Source organism: Neophocaena asiaeorientalis, unplaced genomic scaffold (assembly GCF_003031525.2).
Source record: "Neophocaena asiaeorientalis asiaeorientalis breed wild unplaced genomic scaffold, Neophocaena_asiaeorientalis_V1.1 scaffold126, whole genome shotgun sequence".
In the NCBI taxonomy this organism is placed as follows: Eukaryota; Metazoa; Chordata; class Mammalia; order Artiodactyla; family Phocoenidae; genus Neophocaena; species Neophocaena asiaeorientalis.
In genome coordinates this window covers 881,184-898,773 of record NW_020174565.1, presented here as the reverse complement: position 1 = coordinate 898,773, position 17,590 = coordinate 881,184, and the positions used below count along the sequence as shown (strand labels likewise).

At 43.0% G+C, this 17,590-nt stretch overlaps 1 protein-coding gene across 1 annotated transcript in view; it reads right to left on the bottom strand.

Annotated features, from left to right (window-relative positions):
- Nucleotides 1-17,169, bottom strand: part of RNF125 (ring finger protein 125) — a 43,581-nt gene extending 26,412 nt beyond the window's left edge. Inside the window, exon 1 of the mRNA XM_024757946.1 lies at nt 16,574-17,169. Coding sequence (XP_024613714.1) covers nt 16,574-16,737 — 164 coding nt within the window. The 5' untranslated portion in view covers nt 16,738-17,169. The remainder of the gene's footprint in view (nt 1-16,573) is intronic.
- Nucleotides 17,170-17,590: the final 421 nt, after the last annotated feature.

Below are 17,590 nucleotides of genomic sequence, written 5' to 3'. Positions count from 1 at the left end.
CGGCATGCGGGATCTTCCCGGACCGGGGCACGAACCCGTGTCCCCTGCATCGGCAGGCGGACTCTCAACCACTGCGCCACCAGGGAAGCCCCTCTGCTGTTATTTTATGTATGCTTCATACATGCTTTTGTAACTATGATTGATAACCACAACAATGGAAATTCCTAGTAGATATTCATGAAAAGTAGCACACTTGAGGCATTAAAAAAATTTTTTTATTGGCGTATAGTTGCATTACACTGTTGTGTTAGTTTCTGCTGTGCAGCAAAGTGTATCAGTCACACGTATACACATATCCCCTCTTCCTTGGACTCCTTCCCATTTAGGTCACCACCGAGCATTGAGTAGAGTTCCCTGTGCTATACAGTCTGTTCTCATTAGTTACCTATTTTATATGTAGTAGTGAATATATGTCAGTCCCAATCTCCCAATCCATCCCACCCCACCCTTACCCCCTTGGTATCCATACGTTTGTTCTCTACGTCTGTGTCTCTATTTCGGCTTTGCAAACAAGTTCATCTATAACATTTTTCTAGATTCCACATATACGGCTTAATATACGATATTTGTTTTTCTCTTTCTGACTTACTTCACTCTGTATGACAGTCTCTAGGTCCATCCAAGTCTCTGCAAATGGCACAATCTTGTTCTTTTTTATGGCTGAGTAATAATCCATTGTATATATGTACCACATCTTCTTTATCCATTCCTCTGTTGATGGACATTTTGGTTGCTTCCGTGTCGTGGCTATTTGCAATGAACATTTTGGTACATGTATCTTTTTGAATTATGGTTTTCTCTGGGTATATGCCCAGTAGTGGGATTGCTGGGTCATATGGTAGTTCTATTTTTAGTTTTTTAAGGAACCTCCATACTGTTCCCCATAGTGGCTATATCAATTTATTGAAGCATTTTAAAAATCAAGTCCCTCCCTATAACCCCCCCCAACTAAGTCTGTACAGTGGTGTTATCTGTGGCATGAAACTCTCAAATGAGCATTATATAGATGTCGTTGCATTATGTGAGAATATTAGTTGCAAATCCGGTAGATTAGTCAATTAACTGTACTTTTTTTTTTTTTTTTTTAAACATCTTTATTGGGGTATAATTGCTTTACAATGGTGTGTTAGTTTCTGCTTTATAACAAAGTGAATCAGCTATACATATACATATGTTCCCATATGTCTTCCCTCTTGCGTCTCCCTCCCTCCCACTCTCCCCATCCCACACTTCCAGGCTGTCACAAAGCACCGAGCTAATATCCCTGTGCCTTGCGGCTGCTTCCCCCCAGCTATCTACCTTACTACGTTTGTTAGTGTGTATATGTCCATGACTCTCTCTCGCCCTGTCAAAACTCACCCTTCCCCCTCCCCATATCCTCAAGTCCGTTCTCCAGTAGGTCTGCGTCTTTATTCCTATCTTACCCCTAGGTTCTTCATGACATTTTTTTCCCTTAAATTCCATATATATGTGTTAGCATACGGTATTTGTCTTTTTCTTTCTGACTTACTTCACTCTGTATGACAGACTCTAGGTCTATCCATCTCATTACAAATAGCTCAATTTCATTTCTTTTTAAGGCTGAGTAATATTCCATTGTGTATATGTGCCACATCTTCTTTATCCATTCATCCGATGATGGGCGCTTAGGTTGTTTCCATGTCCTGGCTATTGTAAATAGAGCTGCAATGAACATTTTGGTACATGACTCTTTTTGAATTTTGGTTTTCTCAGGGTATATGCCAAGTAGTGGGATTGCTGGGTCATATGGTAATTCTATTTGTAGTTTTTTAAGGAACCTCCATACTGTTCTCCACAGTGGCTGAACCAATTCACATTCCCACCAGCAGTGCAAGAGTGTCCCCTTTTCTCCACACCCTCTCCAGCATTTATTGTTTCTAGATTTTTTGATGATGGCCATTCTGACTGGTGTGAGATGATATATCATTGTAGTCTTGATTTGCATTTCTCTAATGATTAATGATGTTGAGCATTCTTTCATGTGCTTGTTGGCATTCTGTATATCTTCTTTGGAGAAATGTTTTTTTAGGTCTTCTGCCCATTTTTGGATGGGGTTGTTTGTTTTTTTTTAACTGTACTTTTAATAGAAGTGATTATGAACTGGAGAAAACACATCAAGATCAAGGTGTTTTGGAACAGATTGAACTTACTGATTATGAGTATATAAAAACCACAGCTTTTAGAAGTGCTACCATGGAAAGGTAGTGGATGCTGCTGCACCTCAAGTCTCACTTTCTGGGGTGCAGAAGCAAGACTGCAGAACTGCTTAGTTCAAAAGATCGGAGGGGAACATTCTCTCCTTAAAGGTACAGTTATCAAATTCAAATCATGAGAGCTGAAGCATCTACCATCCTTACCCTAGCGCCTTGGGTAGACAAGGTAGACACAGAGACAAGATAACTCTAAACTAAAACCTCTTAGAAAGCAAAGTGTAGAAGTGTATATAGAGTGTGAGCTTCTTACAGGTTTGTAGATGTGTAAAAACATCTAGGGTAAAGAAAATAAGAACATTTACCTACCTGCTGGAGAAATGGGAACGGGAAAGAAAGGGGTATATGGTAGAAGAAGGGTATTTTCACTGTCGAATTTTAAGTGTGAACCATATAACCTTATTACCTACACAATAAACAATTCTTTTAAAAAGTTAATTACCTACAACCACTTGGGATAACTGGTCTGGTAGTGTCTGATAAAACAAAATTACAGGCACCCCTTGACCCTGCAGTACCAAGCCCATGTTTTACTCGAGAAGTTAAAGAATATGTCCATTTGTATTCAGAAGGAATGTTTTCACAGTAGACCCAACCTGGAAATAACCCAGATATTTATCAACAAGATGAATAAACAACCCATGGCACATTCCTACAATGGAATACTACACAGCAATAAAAAAGAACAAATTACTGATACATGCCATAACATGGATGACTCTCAGAGACATACTAAGAAGCCAGACACATGAACTCATCTACAAAACAGAAACAGACTCACAGACATAGAGAACAGACTTGTGGTTGCCAAGGGGGATGGGATGTGGGGAAGGGATGGATTGGGAGTTTGGGATTAGCAGATGCAAACTATTATATACAGAACGGATAAGCAACAAGGTCCTACTGTATAGCACACGGAACTGTATTCAATATCCTGTAATAAACTATAATGGAAAAGAATATGAAAAAGAATATATATAAATATATGTAACTGAATCACTTTGCCGTACACCAGAAACTAACACAACATTGTAAATCAACTATACTTCAATAAGATCAATTTTAAAAAAAGAAGCCAGACACAAGAAAGTACATCTTGTGTAATTCCACTTATTTGAAATTTTTGAATAGGCAAAACTGATGTATGATAGGGAAAAAAATAACACAACAGTGATTGCCTATGGGGGTACATGGACGGGGATGGCTGGGAAGGGGCATAAGGGAACCATATGGGGGGTAATGAGACTATTCTATATCTTGTTAGGGGTTTGGGCTAACCATTGGTCAAAGCTCTGCAAATGCTATACCTAGGATGTATGCATTTCACTCTATGTGTAATTTACCTTTAGCAAATCCCATAAACAAATTGTGAACTCTGGTTAATATTATGCATGCTGATATGAGAAGGGGTAGAGTGTGCTGATGTTTATAACCTACTCTAAAATGCATCAAAAAAATAAGATGGATTGATGGATGGATAGGTATGTGATAAAGTGAGAGGTAAAAGCAAATACGGTAAAATTAACAATTGTAGAAATAGGTATGGAAATATGGTTGTTCACTGTACAATTCTTTCAACCTAGCTGTATATTTGACATTTTTCATAATAAAATGTTAGGGAAAATTAACCACCTTACTATGACTTAAATTTTCTCTACTTTTCAGAAAAATTTAGTTGGAAAACCGGGAAGGGAAATGCTTGGAGGATGAGAGACCTGAAATATTTAATAGAATGTGATTTGAAGAGAAAAACATTTTAAAAATGATATTTTTCAGAGCATCCAAATTCAATGTGAGGAAAAGATTACTTTGCATTTATGATTTTTAAAATAAATTTAAAGAGCACAGAACAATTTGAAAGATGATATAAGGTTGAAGGGAGAGAAAAGAAAACTGTAAAAAAATGAATTCATGTGGCTTTTAGCAAGAACAGTTATTGCATGGTTATAATGAAGATTTATAAAACATGCACAAGTCTCCCCACACCCAACCATACAAGCATGCATTCACTAAGGAAATTTTCACTAATAGTTTATGATTGCCAATGTTTGACATGCCAGAGATGAAACCATGGCAGTGCCCAAGGTCCCTGCTCTCAAGAGTTTTAGAAGGAGGAGAGAGGAAATGAGAAGGTAAACGAAAAGACTGGCAAATGATAAATGCTCTGAGAAGAATAAAACAGTTGACAACAAAAATTGAGTGGGTGGGGCAGAGGGAGCAGTGAGATGGGTGGTCCCTCAGATGACATTTGAAGGCATCAGTCTTGGGAAGTTCTGGGAATGGTTTTCCCAGCTGAAAACAGGGACCATTTTGCTGAGGTACCAGCGTGGTTGAAATGCAGGGGGCCTAGGGGAGCGTAATTGTCAATATGTGGGACAGTAAGGAAGGTAGGAGACCAACCACAAAGCCAGAGCTAAGCGTGATGGGAAGGCACTGAAGGGTCTTAAGTGGGAGAGTGATACGACTTGATTTACATTATATAGATCACTGGCTCCTGGGTGAAGAATGGATTACAGAGGTACGAGAGTCACGGCTCAGAGTCCAGTGTTAATTCCATTGTAAGTGTTGGTTCAAGAGAGGATGGTGGCTTAGCCCAGCAAAGGAGCAGTAGACAGTGTAAGTGGACAGACAGATTTAGGATTGATTTGGGAAGCAGAGGCAAAAGGGCTTACAATATACCAAATGACAACAAATATATGCCCCATTATGCCAAGTGAAAGAAGTCAAATACAAGACTATTTACTGTATGACTCCAAAGCTCAGTGACAGAAAGCTGATGGGGTTGCCTGGGGCCCAGGAGTTTGGGGAGTGGATTGATTGTAAAGGATTCGAGGAAACTTCTTAGGGTAATGGAACTAACTGTTCTAGATCTTGTTTGTGGTGGTGGTTATATGATTGTATACAATTATGTACTGTATCACCTCAATAAAGCTGAAAAACGCAACCCAACTTAACAAAAAATGCCCCAGTGACGACAGGTCAGTAACAACAACACTGCATGAGAATCACAGAAATACACACAGCACAGAACCATTCAGAATCCTGTAGGGGTCCCTCCCACACAGCCCCAGGTACAGAGTAGCTACTCAGTAAATGGTCAGTAGATTTAAATAACTAAATCAGTTATGAGGAATGGGCCAAAGGGGAATTTTCTGGGCAGGGCCCAATGTTCCCATTAATAAATAAGTGTTGTGTCCTTCTGGAAGAACCCAAGGGGTAAAAATGAACACAAACCCCAGAGATAAGGAATTCCTATTTGTCTGTCCCCCTCTCCCCCTCCATAAGGTGGCTGAGAATGACGAATCACAACAGACATGATCAGAATTAGGAGAATGTAGGGAAAAGATAGAAGTCAACTGCATGTTTTTTAAAGACCGATTTAATGTTTTCAAAAATTCTGAATGAGTTGTCATTGCCTTTTTTTTTGGGCCGTGCCTTATGGCATGAGGGATCTTAGTTCCCTGACCAGGGATAGAACCCGTGCCCCCTGCAGTGGAAGCACAAGTGGTCCTAGCTTTAAAATCAGATTTCACACACAAATTCAAATTTCTGGCTTCTCTTGAAAAGCTAAGTCTCCTGCAACTCTGCACTCATTTCCCACGTGGCCACATGGGTCGGTGCCCCTTCCTGTAGATACCCATCCTCCTTGCTCACTCACACCCCTTGCCTCCCCCCTGCTGAGTTTGCAGCTCCTGATGACATCAATCAGGAACCAGATAATGACTCTAAGAACTTTAAAACCAGCTGGGAACTTAATTATCCCACCCCCATTGTTTATTTTATTAACCCCTTTCTGTTTCTCTAATTAAGTGGTTAGCAATAAAACTCATATAAGGAAAGGGCGGCAAGGTATTGGAGGAAAATGGGGAAAGGGTTGCTGAGGACACTGGGTAAAGTTATGCACTCAATCTTAAGGGGGAAAACTGCACCCTAAGTATAGGAGAATTAAAGAGGAAAGGGCTGTATTAGGGACTCCATGGGGCCTACGGCTAGACAGGCAAAATAAGTAGCCAGAGGTGGTCCCTAAATGTGGTTCTGGAAGAAGCCCTTGGCAATGTCAGTGGTTGGTCTGACATTTTCGTTATGTTCTCAACACTGGGCTGCCTCACTGCGGGCAGGCCAATATGAAGCTGAAAATATGAAAATCTTGGGCTCCCTTGGGGAGCTGGAACATATAAATAGAACAAGGGGAATTGCAATTGTTATTCAAAGGGAGGATGAGAGTATCGGGCTAAAATACTCCAATATAGGACAATACACACGTACACACACAACCAGTCTCCCTCTTCGGTGATCCAATGATGGATTGATCAGGCTGGACAGTCCCAAGCGCAGCTATTCTTAGAGCACAGGCCTTTAGCCACTGTCCCTCAAGATTTCCTTGGAGGTGTTCATGTATTCAATTAGGTCATGCTCAAAGTCCATCCTGGGAATCATTCGGCCTCCAAAAATTGACTCTGCATATCTCTACACTCCTTTACATGTTGATTTTTATATTTAGCCCCCTAAGGAAAATTTTATTTCCTTTAATCTACAGCCTTAGAGGGGTGCCTCAAACACTGTCCTCAACTTGCAGTATCTTACTGTCAATCAAATAGGGTTATCTGAGGCTGTACTTCTCAAATCTTAAAATGCATATAAATCACATGGGCATCTTGTGAAAATGCGGATTGCGATTCAGCAGATTTGAGTTGGGGGCTGAGACTCTGCAATGCTGCTGGTCCTAGGACCAGTAGTCAGGTGCTAAAGAGAATCCTGGTGTAAAACTCAGCCTGCTACATTATTTAAGTTCTGTTTGTTGGAGAATATGTAATTTAATAGATCACTAATATTTAATGTGCCTACGAAAACACTAATGTTGCTAAGTAACACAGAGCAGTCCAACCACCAGATGAGGCAAATTTCAGGCCAGCTTATTACATCTTTCTAAAATTCTCGGTAATACAGGCACAGATGAGTAACCCTATAAAAGGGAGTTCAAAAACTATCATGGGACTCCTAGCTATGACCCAAACTCCATAGCACCAGCTGGCTGGCACTATGAAATGGTTGTCCAAAAGTTGTGCTCACCAAAGTATCCAAATTTTGTCTTTTTTTTTTTTTAAATAAATCTATTTTTTATTTATTTTTGGCTGCGTTGGGTCTTCGTTGCTGCACGTGGGCTTTCTCTAGTTGTGGCGAGCAGGGGCTGCTCTTTGTTTTGGTGCGCGGGTTTCTCACTGCAGTGGCTTCTCTTGTTGCGGAGCATGGGCTCCAGGCACGCGGGCTTCAGTAGTTGTGGCTTGTGGGCTCTAGAGCGCAGGCTCAGTAGTTGTGGTGCACGGGCTTAGTTGCTGCACGGCATGTGGGATCTTCCCAGACCAGGGCTTGAACCCGTCCGTGTCCCCTGCATTGGCAGGCAGATTCTTAACCACTGCGCCACCAGGGAAGCCCCAAATTTTGTCTTCTTCTTCTTATTTTTAAATTAATTAATTAATTTAGTTTTGGCTGCATCGGGTCTTAGTTGAGGCACGAATCTTTCATTGCAGTGCACAGGATCTTGGTTGCAGCACTTGGGCTTCCCTCCAGTAGTGGCACCTGGGCTCCAGAGCACGTGGCTTCTGTAGTTGTGGTGTGCAGGCTCAGTAGTTGCGGCACGCATGTGGGATCTTAGTTCCCCGAACAGGGATCAAACCCGCGTCCCGTGCATTGGAAGGTGGATTCTTAACCACTGGACCACCAGGGGAGTCCCGCAAATTTTGTCTTAGAGTCATTCATTAATTCAAAATACTTAACACCTACTAAGCGCCAGACCTTAAAGGAGTGGCAATGTGGAAAGTAGCATTCCTTTATTAGAGCAACGGCTCTCAAGAGTTTTGGGTCTTGATGGTATAAAAGACTCCAATCATCCTATTTTAAGTGATGCTTATCCAAGTACATTAGAAGGAGGAAGCATTCTATATACATTTGTTTTAGCATCAGGGGCCTGGATGATTTCATCTTAAAATCAAATCACAGGTCAACAGGCACAGGAAAGGATGCTCAAGATTGCTAATCATGAGGGAAATGCAAATCAAAATCACAAGATATCACCTCACACCTGTCAGAATGGCTATCATCAAAAAGAACACAAATAACAAATGTTGGAGAGGATGTGGAGAAAAGGGAACCCTCGTACACTGTTGGTGAGAATGTAGATTGGTGCAGCCACTGTAAGAAAATGGTATGAAAGTTTCTCAAAAAACTAAAAATAGAACTACCCTATGACTCAGCAATTCCACTCCTGGGTATATATCTGAAAAAAAAATGAAAACACTAATTTGAAAAGATACACACACCCCAACATTCATAACAGCATTATTTACAATAGCTAAGATATGGAAGCAACCTAAGTGTCCAGCAACAGATGAATGGATGAAGAAAAGGAATGGACTACTACTGAGCCATAGAAAAGGAACGAAATTTTGCCGTTCGCAGCAACATGGATGGACCTGGAGAGCATTATGCTAAGTGAAATAAGTCAGACAGAAAAAGACAGATACTGTATGATATCACATGTGGAATCTAAAAAATAAAACAAACTAGAGAATATAACAAAAAAGAAACAGATTCACAGAGAACAAACTAGTGGTTGTCAGTGGGGAGAGGGAAGGGGGAGGGGCACTTTAGAGGTAGGGGATTAAGAGGTACAAACTATTAGGTATAAAATAAGCTACAAGGATATATTGTACAAAACGGGGAATATAGCCAATATTTTATAACTAAATGGAGTATAACCTTTAATAATTATGAATTACTATATTATACACCTGTAACATATAATATTGTACAGCAACTATACTTCAAAAAAAAATCAAATCACAGTTCAAATATTATGTCAACGTAAGTTGCAATCGGATGGGAACCTTCCATGAACTCCCACTACTTCAATTCAACTAATTGCATCTGTGCCCATTTAATATTCTACATCCTCTTAAATGGATGAACTGTCCATTCTCCTGCCTAAGGCCAAGCCCCCCACTGTAAATCCTAGCCCCACAATTCTCTCTTCTCTCCTGTGCATCAAAATTTCCCTCACTATTGGTTCATTTCCATCAGCATACAAAAGATTCCATTCTTCTTTTAAAAAATTCTCTTGATCCCACTTCTTTTTCCAGCTATTGCCCAATTTCTCTCTTCCCTTTGCCTCTAAACTTCATGAAAGGGCTTTCTCTACTCTCCATCTCTATCACATACTCGACCTTTAAAGCAGCACTGGATTCAGTGGGTCGCTCTTCCCTGGAAAATACTTCTTGCACTCAGTCAGCCTCCAGGACACCTGGGGGTTTCCTTCCTCTCCTTTGGCTGCTGCTTTTCTGGCTTCCATGTCCCAGCTTCTTCTTCTTCTTTTTAAAATAATTAATTTAATTATTTGGTTGCGGGTCTTAGTTGTGGCAGGCGGGCTCCTTAGTTGCGGCCAGCAAACTCTTAGTTGCAGCCTGCGAACTCTTAGTTGCGGCATGCATGTGGGATCTAGTTCCCTGACCAGGGATCGAACCCGGGCCCCCTGCACTGGGAGTGCGGAGTCAACCACTGCGCCACCGGGGAAGTCCCCATGTCCCAGCTTCTAAATATCAGTGGGCGCCGCTGCTCAGTCCTTGCACCTCTATTCTTTTCTAACTATACTTAACTCCTTGATGAGCTCATCCAGTCCCATGGATTTATATTGAGTATATGTTTATGATTCCCAAGTTTATTACCTACAGCCCAGCTCCTCCTCTGAACTCCAAGCTCACATATCCAATTGTCCACTCAACAGCTCCACTCGGTTGTCTGAAACTTGGCTTGTCAGTAACTGAACTCTTGACTTAAACGTGATCTTCATCCCGTCCTCTTAGTCTCTCCCATCTCAGAGCGGCTCCAGCCTTCGCTAAGGCCAAGCACTTTGCAGCCACCCTTGATTCTTCACTTTCTTCCACACTCCGCATCAAATCCATTGTGTTACCGGCACCTTCAAAGATATCTCTATAGTCCTACTATTCTGACCACCTCCACGGTCCCCATGCTGGTCCCGTCCTTTCCCACCTGGATCACTACGGTGGCCTCTGAACTCAATCTCCTCAGCTTGCTCCTCCCTCTACAGACTATTCTCAGCAGCCCGACAGATGCTTTAAAATCAGCTCAAGCCATGAATCTGCTCAAAATCCTCACTCAGAGGAAAAGGCAAACTTCTTAATGTCCCCACACCAGTCAAACTAGCTTCCTCACCTCCTGCTTTCCTCTGGACCAACACTGTACAAAATCAGGCCCTGTTTATTAAGAGTCCATGCTTAATTAAGAATAGAAATTGAGAGAAGTAATATTTAGAAAATTGTACAGGAATCTGACAGAGTAATATTATGCTGTTGAATCTAATAACAGTTTTTCAAATGATGGCTTGTATTTTATATATCTTTTTTTTTTCTTTTTTTTATTGGCCACACTTCATGGCTTGTGGGATCTTAGTTCCCCAACCAGGGACAGAACCCGGGCCGCGGCACTGAAAGCACCGAGTCCTAACCACTGGACTGCCAGTGAACTCCCTATCTTTGGTATTTTTAAATTTCATTTTTCCACAACACATTTTTTATTTTATAAAATTATTGGTCTGTGATGGGCTGGAAATTAAAACAAAACACTTCAGAGGTTCTTTACAACAGATAATTTAAGATGCACTTCTCTAAATATCCTAATATTGCAACTCCCATATACTTCCTATCTCACTTCTTTTTTTTTTTGCAGTACGCGGGCCTCTCACTGTTGTGGCCTCTCCCATTGCGGAGCACAGGCTCCGGACGCGCAGGCTCAGCGGCCATGGCTCACGGGCCCAGCCGCTCTGCAGCACATGGGATCTTCCCGGACTGGGGCACGAACCCATGTCCCCTGCATCGGCAGGCAGACTCTCAACCACTGCGCCACCAGGGAAGCCCCCCTATCTCACTTCTTTGTCTTATTTTTTAAATCCTTAACACTATATAACTAACTACATACTTAACACCTGTATCTTGTTTATTGTCCATCTTCCTCATAAGAATGCAAACTCCAAAAGGATAAGCCTTTGTGTCTGTGTGCTCAGCACAGAGCAGGCCACGTTGGCTGGATCAAAAAACGAATGCACTCCATGCAATAGTAGGTCTAACCAAACAACCCACAGCAAACTAAAATGATAATGATGAAGCTAAATGAACAATGATTTTAATTTTAAGAAAACCATGGTTTTTTGCCACATGTAGGTGTGTGCATGGCTGCCTCATAGTCAGGCTTCTTAAGAGAATTCTGAAGTGTCTTCTAGTAAAGCCTGATAATGATCTAATTTTTGGTTTTGATAACCAGATTTTAATAACCCTTAAAAGCCTGTTGAAAAGATGTGATGGTTAGTCTTATGTATCAACTTAGCCAGCCTACAGTACTCAGTTTAATTCAACACTTAAGCAAATGTTGCTGTGAAGGTATTTTGTAGATGTGGTTAACATCTATAATCAGTTGACTTCAAGTAGAGCAATTATCCTCAATAATGTAAATCAATTCCTTAATATCAATCTCTCTTTCTCTCTCTCTCCATATATTTATATATAATCTATTGGTTGTTTCTCTGGAGAATCCTCACTGATAGAAAATATGTATAAATATCTATAATAAGTAATAGGATAAGTAGCTTTAATCTTAGGTTAAAAAGAAGTCTTTGGGATTGCATACCTCCTGTAAGAATGAAAGTACTGTGGGCTTTGGAAGTGAAAAGGGTAAAGGGAGTCAAAAGGTACAAACTTTGAGTTATAAAATAAGTAAGTCATGGGATGTAATATACAGCATGGTGACTATAGTTAATAATAATGTATTGCTTATTTGAAAGATGCTAAGAGAGCAGATCTTGGGACTTCCCTGGTGGCACAGTGGTTAAAAATCCGCCTGTCATTGCAGGGGACACCGGTTCCATCCCTGGTCTGGGAAGATCCCACATGCCGCGGAGCAACTAAGCCCATGCACCACAACTACTGAGCCCGTGTGCCACAACTACTGAAGCCCGCGTGCCTAGAGCCCATGCTCTGCAACGAGAGAAGCCACTGCAATGAGAAGCCTGCGCACTGCAACGAGGAGTAGCCCCCGCTCACCCCAACTACAAAAATCCCGCGTGCAGCAACGAAGACCCAACGCAGCCAAAAGTAAGTAAATAAATAAACTAATTAATTAATTAGGAAATAAAGAGTAGATCTTAAAAGTTATCATCACAAGAAAGAAAAATTTTATAACCATGTATTCTGACAGATGTTAACTAGACTTTCGGTGGTGATCATTTTGCAATATTTACAAAAATTGAATCATTACACCATACACCTGAAACTAATATAACGTTATATGTCAATTTTACCTCAATAAAAATTATAATATAAAATATACTAAAATTAAAAAAAAAGAATGAAAGCACTGATGTCTATTTCTGGGTCAGTTTAAAACACATCAGGAAACCCTCAGACTCTACTTAAAGAACCATAAATTTGATGCTCATACTTGACCACAAATGTAACGTTTTAATCCATTTACCAGAAAGCACTTCAGAATTATCTTCAACAATTTCATTTAAAAAAATTAGGCAAATTCTGTGACTTGGAGCAACTCAACCCAACTCAGGTCTATGGCGATGTGGCTCTTTGTACTGTATGGTCTGCTCTGGTTTGTATTTAGTTCTCTTAGGCCCATGCTCAACCTCTTGACCCTTTCTGGTAACTCCCTTAGCTCCAGCCTTGAGCTCTGTCCCTAAACCCACTTTCCCAGTGCCTTTGGGACATTTCCATTTAGATGTCTCCCTATCAGACTACTGTACATTCAACAGGCTTAATTGTGAGTTCATTAACTTCCTCCTGAGCTAAGCTCTGTCCCCCTATATCTCTGTCTTCGACTTTTGTCTCCCTCGGTATATACCATACCAAATTTCTTGAATATTTCTTTTAAATGTAAATCAGATTCCGTTTCAGCTTCTCTTATGCAGTTTTAACTCACCTACTCCCTGTTTTCCCAGCTCACTGGTAATAGAAAAAAGGCAGAGGTAGGAAGTCTTTTTCCCCAAATCTACTTTTACAACTGATACTGAGATATGAATAACATCAGTTTGAAATTAAAATGGACTTTTTTTTTTTTTTTTTTTTTTTTTTGCGGTGCGTGGGCCTCCCACTGTTGTGGCCTCTCCCGCTGCGGAGCACAGGTTCTGGACGCGCAGGCTCAGTGGCCATGGCTCACGGGCCCAGCCGCTCCGCGGCATGTGGGATTTTCCCAGACCGGGGCGCGAACCCATGTCCCCTGCATCGGCAGGCGGACTCCCAACCACTGCGCCACCAGGGAAGCCCTAAAATGGAACTTCTTGAATTAAAGTCCACCAAATGAAAAAAGAACTAAGCTAAAAGTAAGGCTATCTGGGACATCTTGGAAATGTCACAGACTTATCCTTTGTGGCCCAGTTTTATTCCAAAAGAAACATAGAGATAAGAAATAAAACCTGGGGGCTTCCCTGGTGGCACCGTGGTTAAGAATCCATCTGCCAACTCAAGGGACACGGGTTCGAGCCCTGGTCCAGAAGATCCCACATGCTGCAGAGCAGCTAAGCCCGTGCGCCACAACTACTGAGCCTGCGCTCTAGAGCCCGAGAGCCACAACTCCCTAACTCCGAGCACCTAGAGCCTGTGCTCCGCAATGAAAACAGAATGAGAAGCCCGTGCACCACAACAAAGAGTAGCCCCCGCTCGCCGCAACTAGGAAAAGCCCGCGCACAGCAACGAAGACCCAGCACAGCCAAAAGTAAATTAATTAATTATTTTAAAAAAGAAATAAAACCTGTTCATGGGTTTTTGCTTGCTTTACAGAATGACTTCGATGGAAATAGAAACTATGTTTTGACACCTGAAACTAACACAACATTGTAAATCAACTATACTCCAATAAAAGTTAAACAACAACAAAAAAAGAAACGTTTTGAGCCTATATTATGGGCTGCTTTTACACTTTAAATACTCATAAAAATTCCATTACTCACCTTATTTTACAAATGAAGAAGCTGAGATTCAAAAAGATTAACCAAAGTGGTGATTACACAGCTGGTTAGTGGCTATGAAGCTCTCACAGTTTTACTGCATCACAATACATATATACATATTCATTCAAGGTATGTTGCCATATTATACTTGCTTGACTTGAAACTAGTTTATAAACAGAAATTAGCATAAACAACCTAGTTCAGCAAGTTTGGAAATTAGCTTAAGTATGGGATAATATAGAGGTTTCATTTGCATTTCCTCATTTTCCAATTTAAGTTCAATGGAAGAGAGTAATTCATTTAGGAAGTACAAACGGTGTTAGGAAGGCTCACCATCCCCAAAAGCAGAAGGGACTCCAGTTAACATTTACAAAGTGGAAGAGGCCCAAGTAAATTTGCCAAAAGTAGGAATATGGAAATTCTGCCCCCAGCCAGAACAATGGACATAGATTTGTCAAAACGAAGAACAGCAAAGTGAGGGAAGGCAATCTGTCCAGCCCTTATTGTGCTACTTCACGACTATTTTTCCAGTTGCTGGTTTCCTATTCAGTCTAACAAAGAAAAAGATTAAACAAAGGATTCAACATTTTGCAAATTTATATTTCTCTTTAGCAGAAGCAAAACACTGCACAAAGTTTTAGCACTCAAAATCCAAACCAGGGAAAACAATCAGATAACAATCTCCAATAGCAAAGCTGCCCAGTTCAGTTCTACAAAAGAAAATCTTCCAAGACCTGAGGCCCACTGGGTGTCTTTGGTGCAACCTAAAAGTTTTAATGCTAATACAGACTAAATTTAAATGTAGGCTAGGTATCCTGAGGTTATTACTGCTCTGAACTTATCAATGTATTTCATATAACGCAATAACATCTTAGCTTCCATCTTGGCCTTGGGGAATTACGTCTATGAGCTACATCTGGACAGCTGGGAAACAACGTCAGTAATCAGACAGGAGCTAAATTAGCCTTGAGTTTAAAGTACAGAGCTGAAACAACAGGCCCTGAAAATATGGCCACAAAAGAATGCCCAGGGACACTTTTTCTTTAAACATTGTGTGGGCTGCAGATTTTTCTCCCTGGCTCTCTGGGGGGCTTTTCAGTATTGAAAACTGCTTCTCAGATACTAGGCTATAGGTGTCAAGGACCACCTAAGTCCTTTTAAAGATGGTTTGTGCACTTGCATTCACGATTTATGATACTTCTTTTTTCCTGGTAAGCCAGAAAGCACTTACTGCCTCGGGGCTTCATCAAACTAGTTAGTCGGCGGTCCAGAGAAGACATTAAGTGGGTTTCCACTCATGCTCTATGCAATCCCCTCCCCCGCCCGCCCCCCACCAATCTCACCCACACAGTCACACACCCACGTATCCACGGGAAGAAAGCTTTTAAGCAAATAGAACACAAACTCACAGACCCAACCCCTACTACTACTCAGGCACACGTTAAGGACGTGCCAATTTTATAAAGGGATTTTGTTTTTAAACTCTTCCTAGAAACTACCACGGATGTGCGCTAACAGCGAGTTTTAGTTGGTGTGTACGTGGTTTCTAAGACAGTTATTTTTATCTCCACTTCCTACCGCGGTGGGGAGGCTGTGCGTAAGGCAGGTAGTCTGCAACCTCCTTCACTCGGTTGGTTGTGTTTTTAACTGCTGCATTTACGGGCTTGGGGGTAACGTTCAAGCCGCAGACCCAGCCCTGGCGACTTGTTCAACTTTAACGACTACAGCAAGTCACTTGGACGTTCCCGTTTTATTGATCTTTGAGGGGTTTGGGCGTCTGTGTTGGGAAAGGGAGGTGGGGATGGAAGGACAGTTTGCACAGATCCTTGTTTGCTCAAGAGCCCAGCCTCGCGGGCGTTCTAGAACACGTGCACAGAGCCAGCAAAACAAAACCGACCCCGGTTCCGGGCGGACCGCCCGATTAACCGAGTGGAGCGGGAACTGCGCTCGGCGGGAGCCCCTGCCTTGGGCCCATGCGGGTGCTGCTTCTCCAGCCAAGCGCACTCTCCTCAGCCGGCAAGCCCTTGCTCCCCGCGGCTCTCGCGCCCGGAATTCCCGTCCCAGGGACTCCGCACTTGGGCTGCGGGAGGAGGCGGCTCTACGGCGGCTGCAGGGCCCGCTTGTTGCTGTTTTCGCCTCCTGAAATCCTGTGTCACCTTCCGACAGGGCACTTTCCCCGTGGTCCGCACTCGAAGGGTCCAGGTCTCTCCCTGCAGCAGTTTCCTTCAAGCGCCGGCTTCTGAACCCCCCGATCCCCAACGGCTCCGCTAACATCGCCCTCCCCAGGGGGTGGGCGCGCAAACCCAGCTCCCCTGGCACTTACACGTGGCCACAGCGGGTCCGGACGGGGTGGTGCAACACTTCGAGGCAGACGGAGCAGTCGAAGGACGTAACGGGCAGCTCGGGGTCCCCCCTGCGCTCCAGGGCCCGTGGAGTGGCCGAGGCGGGCGCGGATTTTCCGCTATCGCTGCTCAGCACGGAGCCCATCGCTGCGCCTACGGCCCAGACCGTTGCCAAGAGCCCGGTGCCTGCAACCGGCTTGTTTTGTTGTCCTGCGGTAGAGGAAGTATGTCCCGGCCCAGCCGCGATCGCCGCCGCCCAGAGCGCGCAGCCAGCGCAGCCCCGAAGCAGCCTCCGCCGCGGGGCCCAGCCTCGGTCTGCGGCAGGCCGAGTGCGCGGCCGCGCGTCTGAAGTGAGCCTTCGCTCGCTGCCTAAGTCTAGGCTTGGAGGCGGAGGCGGCCGCCGCACCGGGCACGCCGCGACGTCCAGTGGCCCTGGGAGGATTGAAACCTGACACCTCAACTGCAGAGCTGAGGACCTGGGCGGGCAGTGAGTCTTCCAAGCAATCGCCCGCCTCCTCCTTGTGAACCACTGTAGCAAGTGAATGAAAGTGCGGGCGTGGTCCCGTTTGAAGGCAGTCAGAGAACACCCATTTGTAAGGTGGTTGTCCTATGGGTCCTGCACTGTTGTGATCATAATAGGCCACCAAGATGATCTACGAGCGTCTCCTAAGAAAGTGCTCATCACCACTTCCGTCATGTAATCAACACTGCATAAATGGAGAGGCAGCATGCAGTAGTGGAAAGAGTTCTGGGACCTGGATTCGAATCCTAACGCTAGGACAGGGATTCTAGTGCTAAAATCCTAGGACCCTCCCGACCCCCACCCCGTCCAGTTTCGTCGCCTTAGAATCTCCTGCTGTTGTTTGTATTCCCCTCTCCATCCTCTTTTGAATATTTATGACCAAATATAGCATTTATTAATTCACGCATTTAATAAGGCTTTAATGCCCACTGCATGCCAGACTCCTTTCTGGTGATGGGACACAGTTCCCAACAAG